This window comes from Ahaetulla prasina, chromosome 4 (assembly GCF_028640845.1).
Source record: "Ahaetulla prasina isolate Xishuangbanna chromosome 4, ASM2864084v1, whole genome shotgun sequence".
In the NCBI taxonomy this organism is placed as follows: Eukaryota; Metazoa; Chordata; class Lepidosauria; order Squamata; family Colubridae; genus Ahaetulla; species Ahaetulla prasina.
In genome coordinates, this window is record NC_080542.1 from 92,627,466 (window position 1) to 92,642,520 (window position 15,055).

General features: G+C 35.6%; 1 protein-coding gene across 1 annotated transcript in view; it reads right to left on the minus strand.

Annotated features, from left to right (window-relative positions):
- The window catches only part of TGFBR2 (transforming growth factor beta receptor 2), a 66,179-nt gene that overhangs the window by 17,152 nt on the left and 33,972 nt on the right, over positions 1-15,055 (minus strand). Inside the window, exons 4-5 of the mRNA XM_058180127.1 lie at positions 9,515-10,314; positions 8,915-9,056 (exon numbers count right to left, since the gene is read on the minus strand). Coding sequence (XP_058036110.1) covers positions 8,915-9,056; positions 9,515-10,314 — 942 coding nt within the window. The remainder of the gene's footprint in view (positions 1-8,914; positions 9,057-9,514; positions 10,315-15,055) is intronic.

Sequence of the window (15,055 nt, forward strand, 5' to 3'; positions counted from 1 at the left end):
CTTTCCACTTATGACTGCATGACTGTAACTTTGTTGCTGGTAATCCTTATAATTTATATTGATATTGATTGTTCCTGATTGCTTATTTGTACCCTATGATTATCATTAAGTGTTGTATCATTAAGTGTTAAATTGTACCCTATAACCATCATTTGTGTTGTACATGTTGTACCTTGATGAAGATATCTTTTCTTTTATGTACACTGAGAGAATATGCACCAAAACGAATTCCTTGTGTGCCCAATCACACTTGGCCAATAAAAATTCTATTCTGTTCCGTTCCATTCCGTTCCATTCCGTTCCATTCCATTCCATTCCATTCTATTCTACACCATTTCAGACAAATGGCTATCCAACATTTTCTTAAAAATTTCCAGTGTTGGAGCATTCACAACTTCTGGGGGCAAGTTGTTTCATTTATTGATTGTTCTGTCAGGAAATTTCTCCCTAGTTCTAAGTTGCTTCTCTCCTTGATTAGTTTCCACCCATTGCTTCTTGTCCTGCCTTCAGGTGCTTTGAAAAATAGCTTGACTTCCTCTTCTTTGTGGCAACCCCTGAGATATTGGAACACTGCTATCATGTCTCCCCTAGTCCTTCTTTTCATTAAACTAGATTTACCCAGTTCCTGCAACCGTTCTTCATGTTTTAGTCTCCAGTCCCCTAATCATCTTTATTGCTCTTCTCTGCACTCTTTCTAGAGTCTCAATATCTTTTTTACATCATAGCGACCAAAACTGAATGCAATATTCCAAGTGTGGCCTTACCAAGGCATTATACAGTGGTATTAACACTTCACGTGATCTTGATTCTGTCCCCCTGTTTATGCAGCTCAGAACTGTGTTGGCTTTTTTGGCAGCTGTTGCACACTGCCGGCTCATATCTAACTGGTTGTCCACTAGGACTTCAAGATCCCTCTCACAGTTACTACTATTGAGCAAGGTACCACATATACGGTACCTGTGCATTTTTTTTTGTTTTTTTATAGGTAGTGCTCATAACTTGAGCACTACCTGTAAGACGTATGACTGGTCACTTAAGGACCATTTGAAAGTATGACAACCTTGGAAAATAACTTACAAGCCATCTTCAAAGTGATTTCAGGTGTTTGGCAACATATATTATTGCTATTATTAGCCCTTCTGGAACCCATACTTCATTTCGGACATTAATACAATTGAGCGTGTCCAGAAATATTTTACAAGAAGAGTTCTCCACTCCTCTGATCCCAACAAAATACCTTATGCCACCAGACTTGAAATCCTGGATTTAGAAAATTTAGAACTCTGCTGCCTTCGGCATGACCTGAGTATAACTCAAAAAATCATCTGCTACAATGTCCTTCCTGTCGAAGACTACTTCAGTTTCAATCACAACAATACACGAGCACACAATAGATTTAAACTTAATGTGAACCACTCCAATCTTGATTGTAGAAAATATGACTTCAGTAACAGAGTTGTTAATGCCTGGAATGCACTACCTGACTCTGTGGTCTCCTCCCAAAATCCCCAAAGCTTTAACCAAAGACTATCTACTATTAACCTCATCCCATTCCTAAGAGGTCTGTAAGGGGTGTGCATAAGAGCACCAGCATGCCTACTGTTCCTGTCCTAATGTTCCCTTTGATTGTATCCAATTCATATGGTTATTTCATGCTTATACTTATATATACTGTTGTGTTTGACAAATAAATAAATAAATAAATATATGATTGGTTACAGCATTCTGTGGTCAAGTGATCTTGATTTGCAATTTATTTTTTTGCAATTTTCAAGGAAAAATTGCATATCCCATATTGGATAAGCTGGATTTGGACATAAACTACATGATTGGTTTAATAACTGCAATAACTCTCTTTAAGATTGTCATAAAAATGGTTGAAAAATTGAGTTGGTCATCTTATGACTCAATTTACGACTGCAACAACTTATTATGAAAATCCTGGACTCAATCCTGGTTGTAACTCAAAGACTAACTGTGTTTTTTGAATACAATGCATTTTCAGGCCATTTACCAATAAAAGAGACAAAGAAAGAGTGATATTAAATATTAACATACAAAATAATAATAATAATAATAATAATAATAATAATAATAATAATAATAATAATAATAATAATAATAATATAACCAAAAAACTTTAACTAAGTTTCTTCTTATATTAGCTTATTTACATTTTTGTTGATTATTTTGATTATAGTTATGTACATCTCTATTTTCAATACTAACATTCATAATCTTACTTTCTCTAATTTCTACCTCTTGCCTCTATCCATTCATAAAATTGATTCTAATCAAATAATATTCTGTGTCTTCTTTATCTTTAATTTTTAAACTTAGTCTGTCCATTTCACGCAGCTCAACTATGATTATCAGAGCCTTTTTTAACCTTTTAAAAGCATTTTTCCACAACCTATTTGGCCGAGTATGTTGTAAAAAAATGCTTTTAAAAGTAAAAAAAAAAGGCTCTGACAATCACGCAACCCAACTACCGGTAGTAAAAAGATGCCTAAAAAGTAAAAAAAAAAAAAAAAAAGTTCAGACGATCAGCTGAGTGACGCGTGATCTTCGGAATTTTTCTTTTAACCTTTTAAAGCATTTTTAACTACTGGTTCCAGAGAACTACTAGTAAAAAAATGCTAAAAAAGTTTTTTAAAAAATTTAAACGATCGCGCGTTACTCACCTGATTGTCAGAACTTTTTTTTTATATATATTTTTTTACTACGAGTTCGGCGAACTAGTAGCTTTTTTACTACCAGTTCAGGCAAACTGGACCAAACCGGGAGTATTTCACCCCTGCTGTAAACCACTTTTCTCTTTCAGTTCCTTTTTTTGTTTATCTGTAAAATTTTTAACTAATACTTTGGTTTTTTTAAAATTTATTTTCATCCCTGCCACCCCTCCCCTTGATATTTCTTATCAGTTTGGGGCCAGTTTCTAGTGGTTCTTCTAATATCATCAGCAAATGCTTGTAGTTTATGCCTTTCCTTTTTAATTTCCATTCCTTTTATTCCTGGATCTAGTCTAATGTTTCTGGTTAAGACTTCTAGCGTTAAAATGAATAGAAATGGAGACAGTGGAAAGCTTTCTTCAGCTTTCTGTCACATTTCCATTCACCATCACTTTAGCTTTTTGTTGAGTATAAATTGCCTTTATCATATTCATAAATTTTCCACCCAAGTCCATACAGTTATGTTTATGTTACAGCATAAATTGCCAATTTATGTTATCAAATGCTTTCTGAGCATCCCAAAATGTTTTTCATCATGTGATTCATAATACTCTAGTATGTCCAAAATTATTCTCACATTATTTTTATTTGCCTCTTGGGTAAAGATCCATTTTGATCAGGATAAATAAAGTCAATTAAGAATCTTTTTAGTCTTTCAGCAATTATTGATATGAAAAGTTTGTAATCTGCGTTTAATAACGAAATTGGTCTATAATTTTTTATTTGTGTTGTATCTGAATCTTCTTTTGGAATCAGGGTGATATAAGTCTCTATCCACATCAGTATTTTAACTTCCAGTAGAACTTCATTGTACACCTCTAACATTGATAAGCTCAAGGTATCTTATAATTCTTTGTAAATTTCTACTAGTAAATCATTTGGTCCTGGAGTTTTATTGTTTTTTGGCTTTTAATTGCTTCTGTTAGTTCTGCCATTGATAGTCTTTCATTTAGCATGTTTTTCACTGTTTCTGGAATTTTTGGTAAATTAGCTTTTTCCAAATATTGTTATTTTTTCCTCTGGTATTTTTTCATAACCATATAGCGTCTTATAGAAGTCATGCATTATATATTTTTTCTTTTCCATTTGACAATGTAATGTACCTTCCTCATCCTGTAATTTTATTATTCATTTCTTCTCTTTTTCTTTCTTCAATCTATAGGCTAGCCACCTTCTAGGTTTGTTAGCATTTTCGAAAAAGGTTTGTTTTGTTCTTTTTATTTGTTGTGCCAGTTTGTCTTTTCCCATAATATTTAATTTATGTTTAATCAGCTCCATTTGGGTTCTTAAGCCTATCTTGTGTGGTTCCTTTTGTAACTCTAATTCAAGTCCTTTGTATTCTTCTTCTAAAGTCTTTTGATACTGTTTCTTTTTCTTTCTTTTTCTTTTTCTTTTTTTTGCTATATAGGTTATAGCTAGTCTTCTAATAAATGCTTTTGCAATATCCCACATGTTCCGTAACTAGATCTTTCTTTTCTATTCTTTTTGAAGAGGAACCCCATTTTTTCTTTCCATCATCTGCATAAATTCTTTATATTTTGTTATGGATTGATTTAAAGTCCATCTTACTTTACTCTTTTGTCCCTTCCAATTAATTTTGATTGGATCCATCCCATAAATTTGGACATAAATAGCACTTCAAGAAGTACATATTAAGAAACACCATTACAAATGGTCAGCCCATAAATTTGTTTCTTTTTCAATCTCTTGAATATTCCCATTCAATTCTGGGGGTCATCCAAATCATGTCTATTCTGGACCAAGTGGTGCGCGTTAGAATAAAATGTATACTGCTTTTTCCCTGGTTTCATTTCTGTCCAAGTATCCTGTATCAATAGTTCTTCTATAATTTTAGTAAAGGTTCTAGGTAAGGTCCTTCTTGTTTTCTTTTTGTTTTACTACTTTTATAATCCAGATTTGGGTCAACTATTATGTTAAAATCTCCATGATACAGATGTTTTATATAATTCCTCTTGTCCTGTATTTGGTGCATATAGACTCTTTATAGCAACCAGAAGAGTCCATTTTGATTTAAAATCACCTCCAGCATCAAAATTCTCCCTTCTTCATCTTGAAAGATCTGTTTGGCATTTATTGTCTCTTTAATGTACAGTACCATCCTTCTTTTTTTCTGTTGTGATAATGAATAAAACAGTTTTCCCAATTTAGAATATTCCAAATAATTTGTAATGGTGTTTCTTAATATGTACTTCTTGAAGTGCTATTTATGTCCAATTTTAGTTTTTGTAGTTTTGAAAATATTGTCTTCCTTTTTGTGGGGGAGTTCACCCCATCAATATTGACTGAAAACATCTTTGCTTCTTTTTGAATTGTTTTACTTATATCTAGGTCTTACAGTCCTGGTTGCTCTTACTTCTCTGGGTTCTTTTGCTATTGCTCCTTCTTGTTCTGAACATTCTTTTTTCTCCTTTTCACTCTGATCTTGCTGTAAGTATTTTCCTTCTATTGTTAATACTTCTTGGCCCTTATGTACTATTTCACCTCTTATTTCCTGTTCCTCTTCTGTGTTAAAATAGTTATCATAAAAGTCCATAGCTTTGTCGAGTGAATCTAATTGGTATCTTTTTTCCTGCCAGATAACTAAGATCCCTTCAGGTATCAGTCACCTGAAATTTACTGGTCAATATTGTTGTGTCTGGTCAATATTGTAGTCAGAAAGTGGTATTGTTTTCTAAGTTCCCTTACCCTCCTAGGGACCTGTTTCAAGACTACCAATGGTTTCCCTTTATACTCTAGTGTTTTTTCTCTTGCCTTATTAAGTATCTTGTCTCGTATTGATTTTTTTCACAAATCTTACATGCACTTCTCTGGGAAGATTATATGTTCTCGCATAGTTTGTGTAAATCCAAAATGTTTCGTCTATCTCTATTTCCATTTCCTGCTTATCTATTTCCAGCATCTTTGCCAATAGTTCTTTCATTATCTCTGGTAAGTCTTCTCCCTTCTCCTCTTCAATATTTTGAAACCATAAGTAGAGGGCAGCTTTTTCTGTTTTCAACGTTATCACGGTGTTTTCTAACTCTTTATTTGCTTGTATCAGTTTGTAGTTTATATCATCCACTTTTTTCTCTACTTGTTCTGTTTTTCTTCCATTTTCTGGATTCTTTGCTCATTTTTTATTATCATTTGTTGAAGGTTCTCAAGTTTTTCATCCATATTTTGAATTTTCCACTTCATCTCTCCCGTATCATTTCTCACTTCCCCTATATGTTTCCTTATTTCATTATGACTTTTAGTCATGGATTCCTCCCTTTGGGATATGTTTGTTTTTTCCAACTGTATCATGCTTTCAATCGACCTCTTGTTAGAAGGACTTGAGGATGTTGAACACAGTGTGGAAGATGCCTTCTTCCCTATTTTGGTTATATTTGGGGTTGACATCTTAGCAACTAGTGTTGGTTTCTTCTTCTTTCTTTTCTCTATGTATGGCTAGCAATGAATATTCCCACCAATCCTATTGTTTACCAAGAAAATCAGCCAACCCAGAATTAGCCACCTATAGTATTCCAACACAATCAATAGCCCCAAATTCAATACACTTCAATACAGATAACCCCCATGTCAAAATGGGAAAACAGTATAACAGCTTCAACTTTTCTTCAATTTGGGTTCAGTTAATCTTCTGTTTCTCAGTGTTTTAATAACTCAAAAACCAACCTGGAACAATTGATTTTTATAATCCAAAAAACCCACAGTAACTAATTATTTATCTTTTCACTTTTATATCAATTAACTCGAGCTATTTGTAATCTGCCAATGCTTGAAAGTGATTTTCTCTGTTGCAGTTCCAGTCTTACTTTTTTCCCTCAGTAATTTCTAAAGCAGGAGACAATCTTTAATTTATTCCCTAAAACCAAATGTTATAATTTCCAAAACAATGTATTCTTCACCTTTGTTAAATCTAGTCAGTGCAAAGTATTCTTTCTAGTATATTCCAACTTTGGCCAGTAGATGGCAACCTGGCTTCTTTTTCCTTTCATTTCTAAAATTCGAGTCCGGAAAAAGAATAGTAAAAGAAAAGGGCAGAATAATAAAAAAAAAGTGTCTTCACTAACTGTAGCCAAGAGAATTTTGAGCAAAACAACAACAACAACAAGCTCTTAGAAGTAATTTGTCATATTCATGCCTTCAAAAATATACTCAGTCCAGTCTTTCTCTTCAGCTTAATGATAATTAGTTCCTTGCTTCACTTTCACTTCCAACAGATGTGTAATCTACTCTGAATTTTCACTCACCGCTTCCCAAGGAAGAAAGAATGATTCACTCCCTCCTTCTTTTTGGAGTCTCCCTTCTTAGCGATAATATTTTGGTGAATTTAACTTAATTCTGAGTAGAAATTATACACTTCTTACCCCAATCCAATACACTTTAACTTTTCTGCTTTTCTCCATGCTTGCTTATTCCGGCTGTCAGAGCTTTGGTTGGGCCATTAATGGCCATCTTCTTTTCCGCCTGTCAGGAAGATTTTCCTGGATCAAAGCTAAGTGGACCGCCGTCCACTTGAGATCTATGGGAGCCCTTCCTTATCACCCCTTCAAGGCGACGTTTGACAACAGTTGTAACCTGCAACTTTTCAGATATTCATCCCTATTTCTTAGATGTGACATAAGTCTCCTAATATTACTTCTTATGTATGTATCTACCATGACAACCATTTGTTATAGATGGCAATTTCTTTGCTTTAACAAATTCTAAGCTCACTATAATTCCAAGATCACTCTATTGTTCTTCAAGCATATGCCTACTGTGCCTACATATTTAACATTTGTGTGGTTCACTGTGATACCTAAGGACCCATTTCTTTAAAGATATTGATAAAGGATTCTATTCTTTTTGATCTAAAATAGTAGTCTTTTGTATCAGTTTTAGGCGGCTCTGTAATTTCCTGAGTATAGCTACAATGAGGGTGGTTCTTTACCTAGGCACTATTCCAGCGTGCTGAAACAGAAACAGGAAAATATCTCAGGAATCGGCCATGATGTAAGAGTATTCCTGAATAAACTGTTCATCCCTGCCTCAAAACAGAGAAGCCATGAAATGCTGTTAGGTGGAGTTCTAAGAGCAATGCCCTTCCCTTATCCCAACCCTATCAGCTTTTCATTTTCTTTATTAAAATGGTTGAAACCATAAAGATCTAACTGGTCCTCATACTTTGTGGTACTTTGGCCCCCTAAGATGATAAATGATTTTTTATGAACTGTTTTTATGAACAGATAAAATGAATAATTACGTAAGAAATAAATACACCCTTAGCTTTCTATAACTACAGTATGATTTTAATTTTAATCTCTGGATCTCAAAATTCATAGTATTACATTACTTCCTGTGAATATGCCCAACTGAAGTAGAAGAGTTTTGAGAGTGCTCCTTGTGGAGAACAGTTGAAATTCACTCCATGCTTCCCTTTTCCCTTTAACTGTTGTGTGGTAGCCTGGGCAAAGCAAGCACAAATTTTATTTCCAATGTCTGTGCAAGTATGATCAGATTTTAAAAGATGATTAGATCTGATTCTATGCTAATCATGCAGCTCCAAAGAATTGTGGATACAATTCAAGAGCCCCGGTCTAACTACAAATTATAAACTAAATTTTAATGCTCAAAAGTGTTTAATGGTCTGTGCGTATACTGTAATCTCTCTCAACAAATTCATGTGTTCAGATCAATTAAATGTGGTTCTAGAATGAGCATTGATACTGCAGTAGAGAATTCAAATTCAAAGCAGTCAGGAAGTTTTCACGAAAGCCAGCAATGATAAAACCAGCTTTGTTGAATAGAACTGCTGGAAGGGAGGGGATCTATGTTTCCCATGTCCCAATAAACCCATTCAAAAAAGCTTATTTCCTGCTAGCTATCACCTGGAATCCTTCCCTCTCCCCCCACCCCAATGACTTTGCTCAAGATTGATGAGAACAAGGAATGCACAATATGTGCAGATGTTTGCTTGCTAATCTCTGTGCCAGCAAGACTGCTCTTGGTTTCAAACATGCTAAATAAGATAGCTTGATGGCTAGCTCACTAAGTGCTAAAACTGCCTGAAAGGGAGACCATCTATGACCAACGCTGCAAGCCTCATTAACTTGGTAATAAATGTACCACCTGCAAACATAATAGAGTTATAATCAAATCTGCTTAAAAATACTTAACTATGGGATCTAGCATACCTCCAACACCATTGCAGCGAGATGTCATTTCCCACAGAACCAAAGCCATGGAATACACATCAGTTTGCTTAAAGGATTCAACATTATCCAAGTTCATTCTGGATTCCAGAACTTCAGGAGCCATGTATCTTGCTGTACCAACCTGTCAGCATTTACAAAAATTAAAATGCTTTAAATGGAATTTTCTATTCAGAAAGCAAAACCACCACTAATTTTTTTTCCCTCAAAAACAAAGTCAGCTGTGTAGATGATAGGAGAATATTGGGTGGATGGAAGTAGATTCAATTTTCATTACTTTAATCCCCACTTAAGCAATATCTCTAAGTGTAATGATTAGGATTTCCTTCATAAATAGAAACAGGTGTCAGGAAAAAAAACATCACTGGGGATATATTAATGCAATTTGAGCTAAAGCTACCACCCACTGCTTTCAAATGATTGTCCAGATTTTATTGAAGAGATACTACATGGAATTACATGCAGTTATTCAAGCCTGTTTTTAGTCACAGTCAATCCATCATAAAGCTAGATACTTCAATAAAGGGCATTATTTATCAAAATCCTCTTGGTGTCCAAATTACTCCTCATGCGTCAGCTTACCTGCCCACTATTAGCCAGGTCATCAACAGAGAGAGTAGGATCCAGCCTTAGTGATAACCCAAAGTCACAGAGACAGCAAGCCAGGTCATTCTTTACCAGGATATTAGAACTCTTCAGGTCTCTGTGGACAATTGGTGTCTTGGGCCGACCACATGGTGTGTGATCACTATGAAGATGGGCAATCCCGCGAGCCAAAGAGCCACCCAGTTTCCAGAGATCGTCCCAGCTAATGATGTGTTTTATGAGATATTCCTGCAAGTTGCCTCTTGAATGGAAAGCAGTAATCAACCAGTATTGTTTGCCTAGATCTGTCTTGCGTTCCTCTGCTGTAAGGAACTGTAGGATATTCTCATGTTTTAGATTTATGTCAGAAAAGATATCTTTCTCAGTCTTCCAGGAGGCATATTCTTCATAGGAGAAGATCTTCACAGCCACAGTTTCAAACTGTTCGGATGTGTTTTGTTTAAGTTTAGCCTTATAGACTTCTGCAAATCGGCCTTTGCCTACCAAAGTGTCCAATTCAATAGGCAGCAATTCGGTATTATGGTTAATATTATTAGCACAAGTAGAACTGATGTCAGAGCGATCATCATCCAGCATAATGGCACAAATGTCACTACAGTCTTTGTGCTTCCTGGACTTCACATTTTTCTCCCATGCCTTGTTGAGTTTCCTCCTCCTCTGAACACGGTAGAAGTAAAAGATAATGATCACAGCAATGGCGATCACCAGCAATGGGACAAGGCATATAACTGCGACCAAAGCAATCACATATTTTACTTCTGTACTTGAAGTGGTATCTTGAAAAAAGATAGAAAGCATTAGGTGAATCTGCAACAAAATATAGTAAAATGTCATTAAGATAATTATAGTTTTATAATTATAAAACTGAGTCAATTTTGTGTTGTGGTTAAAGGCAGAACGCTGGAAACTAGGATATTTTGAATTCTAGCCCTGCCTTAGACATGAAGCCAGGTGGGTGATCTTGACAAGTTACTTTCTCTAGGCCCTGGGAATGAGGCAATGACTCTGGAAGACTAATATTTTAAGTATTTAAGTATTATTAGCCTACTTGTAGTATTAGTAGTCTAGTAAGTATAATAATACTTAAAATTAAGATTAAAAACCACAAACTAAATGTATAGGGTCCAGGAGTGAAATTTACTTACCTTCGCTACCAGTTTGCAAATGTGAGCATGCTCACATGCACCTCCTCCATGCATGCACAGAGACTGCTGTGCATGCACAGAGGGTCAAAAACAGGACGTCATGATATCCAGGCAGGTGGGTGGAGCACTACCGGTTTGCCCGAGCTGGATAGAACTGGCTTAATTTCACCACTGATTAGGTCCCAGATTCAATGAAATCAGGTTTTCAAGGCCTTAGGAAAAGCCAATAGATTTGGGCTAAATCTGATCTCCGGGGGAATGATGTTGGGCGGGGGGAGTGCTAGAACAAAGGCTTTCCTCCTACCAAATAACACTCCCTAAGAAATGGAACATGGAGCATGCCACTCCTGATGACATAAGTTCCAGATGTAAAACAAAATGAATTGAGCAATCAATTTTCCTTGCTGATAGGCAAACTACATTTCATATTCAAGTTCAATAACATTCTATTTTTTTCTACAGGCGAATCTGTTTCCCCTTTACAAACTTCCCTGTTTTCCCCTTCTCTGTTTTCTTATTTTTCTATTGGACAGACCTCTGAAGTCTCAGATGTATGGATTTATATGAATATCACAATTGGTTGGTTAGCATTGTTGTACTTGGATAATATGAAGCATGTGGGTACAGAGCGTCTGCAGGATCAGAAATTTTTTTAAAAATTAAAATGAAAGCAATGTTGTGCCACTCATTCATATAGAATAGAATAGAATAGAATAGAATAGAATAGAATAGAATAGAATAGAATAGAATAGAATAGAATAGAATTTTATTGGCCAAGTGTGATTGGACACACAAGGAATTTGTCTTGGTGCATATGCTCTCAGTGTACATAAAAGAAAAGATACTTCCATCAAGGTACAACATTTACAACACAATTGATGATCAGTATATCAATATAAATCATAAGGATTGCCAGAAACAAAGTTACAGTCAAACAGTCATAAGTGGAAAGAGATTGGTGATGGGAACTATGAGAAGATTAATAGTACTGCAGATTTAGTAAATAGTTTGACAGTGTTGAGGGAATTATTTGTTTAGCAGAGTGATGGCCTTCGGGGAAAAACTGTTCTTGTGTCTAGTTGTTATATATTATATAACAACTTTATATATATTAAAGGTGGGAGGTATCATCTCGTTTGGATGAACTCAGTCAAAAAAGAGGAACCAACTTCTTCCCTGGTCCAACACCTTAAAGCCACAGGACACGATATTGACTTTAAAAAGACCAGAACTATCGCCAAAACTGAACACTTTAACAACAGAATAATCAGAGAAGCCATCGAGATAGAAAAACGCCCACACAGCATGAACAAACAAGATGATACCTCCCACCTACCAGCCACTTGGAAACCCGCCCTTATTGACAAACGAGTCCCTAACACGAGGAATGACACCAGACCCACACTCACAAGGTCCACACAGGATGTCACCACCACACATCCACCCAGAAAGCAGACCCAAACCCACACTGATCAGGAAGCACGACCAAGGACCAGAAGCCAGACCGCAGCTGCAACATTAGTCATTTCAAACCCCTCCAATCCATACATACAGCAGATAGACACCCACTATGAAGATGTAGCACGACCACAAACACGAAGCCAAACAACAGCAATGCAGCTCACCAGCTCAAATCCCCCTGCAACTCAGACTAATCTGAGCTCAACCAAGCCCCCACCCAAACAGGACACACCCCCATCCAATCAGAGCACAAAAAAAACCCCATCCAATCAGAGCACAGCCAAGCTCCCACCCAATCAGTTCAAACCCCCACTAGTAGCTAAAAAGGAAGAAACAGCTGCAATCACACATTGCTCCCAGAAGCACGAAGATGAAGCCTGAAAATGACAAATGAGACTTCGTCAAAACGTCGCCAAGACACTTCCAATTTTACGCGGGAGAAAACCTGAATAACCAAAGACCCACATACAAACACCCGCGAAAACCTCAGAAAACATATATTATATATATTATATATATATATATAATATTATATATATATATATATTATATTATATATTATATTATATATATAATATATAATATATATATATCATATTATATATATATATTATATATTATATATATATATATATATATTGTTATATATTGTTTTCTGAGGTTTTCGTGGGTGTTTGTATGTAGGTCTTTGGTTGAGTTTCTCCGTGTAAAATTGGAAGTGTCTTAACGTTCGACGAAGTCTCATTCGTCATCTTCAGGCTTCAGCTTCTGGGAGCAATGTGTGATTGCAGCTGTTTCTTCCGCGGGAGAAAACCCGAATAACCAAAGACCTACAATATTATATATATATATATATATATATATATATATATATATATATATATATATATATATATATATATATATATATATTGTTACAGATAGTTGTTATATATGTGTATCAAAGTAGAGTCAAGGGGTATGTGTGTCTCTTTGACAGAAACACAATGCAGATAGACAACTTTCCCACACACATATTACATCTTTGAATGAAAGAATCATTAAGCAGCATTCTATGATTTCTATTTCCACTCAAAAAGGATATTTTCATTGTGCAAAATGTTTGCTCAGTTGCTGAACATGCTTGCCTGTTGAAAATACAGCTTGGCTATTCTAAATGAAACATTCTTAAAAAAATAAAGGGGGGATTTTGCTCTGGAAATTCCATACCACATCTTTTTGCTGCAGATCCAACCTCTTTATCTTCCCTACAGGCAGAATTCTCAGATAAAGACAAGAAGCTACAAAATACCAAACAGCTAAAACAGATAAGAGAAACACTGACAGGTGATGTAATAAATTAGATAAAATTCAATTAGGAAAAGAGAAACAAAGGGTAAAACTAAACTAGAGCTGATATGTAAAAGTTCCTATAATACAATGTTGAAACATCTATAATTTGTGAGATTGTAGATTCCTCTCAGGGTATTCTGAAACCTACTGATTGTCTCTGGAAAAAGGTGAATGCTAATGGATTGGAGACACTCAACAGAATATTTCAGTTATAAATTGGCCTGCAAGAGATTCCAGCATGCCATCTGCTTGATAGCTCTCCATTTGTCAGGCAGCAGATTGGTCTCAATATTTAATCTATTGCATATTTCTCAGGATTGCTTACTGTCCAATTCTGATAGACAATTTCAGACACCCCTTAGAGTTCAAAATGAAGGAGTTTCCTTGCCAACAGCAGTCTTTTCCCTTTCCCTTTCAGCAATGGATCATTGGCATGGAAGAACACACTGAGTTTACACATCTACTATTTATGCAGTACACATTTATAATACAGAATAGATATTTATCTCGATATACTGCTTTAAAAATGTACTTAAAAACTTAATTATCACTTTAAAAGGAGATCTTGGAGAAAGTGAGAGCTAGAACGGGAAGCTATTTGGGTTTGCAAGCAAGGACAGAACAAAGTTAAGTGTCTGAAACTAAGCATTTGAGTAGGTCTATAAGTTATACTATAATGCTTTCTAGTATGAAGTCTATGGTCTAATCAGGGTTTCAGAACACATGGGCTAGAACCCTATAAGGTCCAATTTACAGGAGCCATCAGGCTTGGACTTTTGAATACCATTCAATTTATAAATTTGTTTGATATGATAATTAAGGCATCAAGCTGGAAATCAGAAGGCTATGAGTTCTAATTTCACTTTGGCACAAAGACAGCTGGGTGACCTTCGGCCAGTCACTTTCTCCTAGCTGTAGGAAGAGGCAATGGCAAACCACTTCTGAAAGTGGTTTGCTAAGAAAACTGCAGGGGCTTATCCTGACAGTCTCCAAGAATTGCCCACAAAATAGATGGAATAAAAATAAAAATCCAAGCAGCCTTAATGGACACATAGGAGCTGCACAGCATGATTTTTTTTCCCACTCACAACTGGAACTTTAAGTTACTATAGATCTTATATTTATACTCTTTCAAGCTCCAAAATACTTTTTAAAGACTAAAAACTATGCAGCTCTAACATGCATACTTAGGAATAAGGTTTAAGCATTAAGCAGATAAGATTTATTAATCCGTGGGAAATTGCTATTCCAAAGTCTCATTGTGAAGTGTAGCAATCCAGAGCACAAATGCTCTTTTATCAGGATAAGGTCTATCTGCTAGTGCAGGGGTCTGCAAACTTGGCTTAGCTCTGCTGTCGAGGAACTCTGGGAGTTGAAATCCACAAGTCTTAAAAGAGCCAAGTTTGCAGACCCCTGTCCTAGTGCTTCAGTTCTGGCTTCATCACCTCTAATCATTTGAAGATGTCATTCCTCACCCGGAAGTCTCTCAAAGTTTACTCATTTCTTAATATGTTTTCATTTTACTATGTTCCCATTAGCCTCTCATATACTTTCCATTCTGCACTATTCTATTATTCAT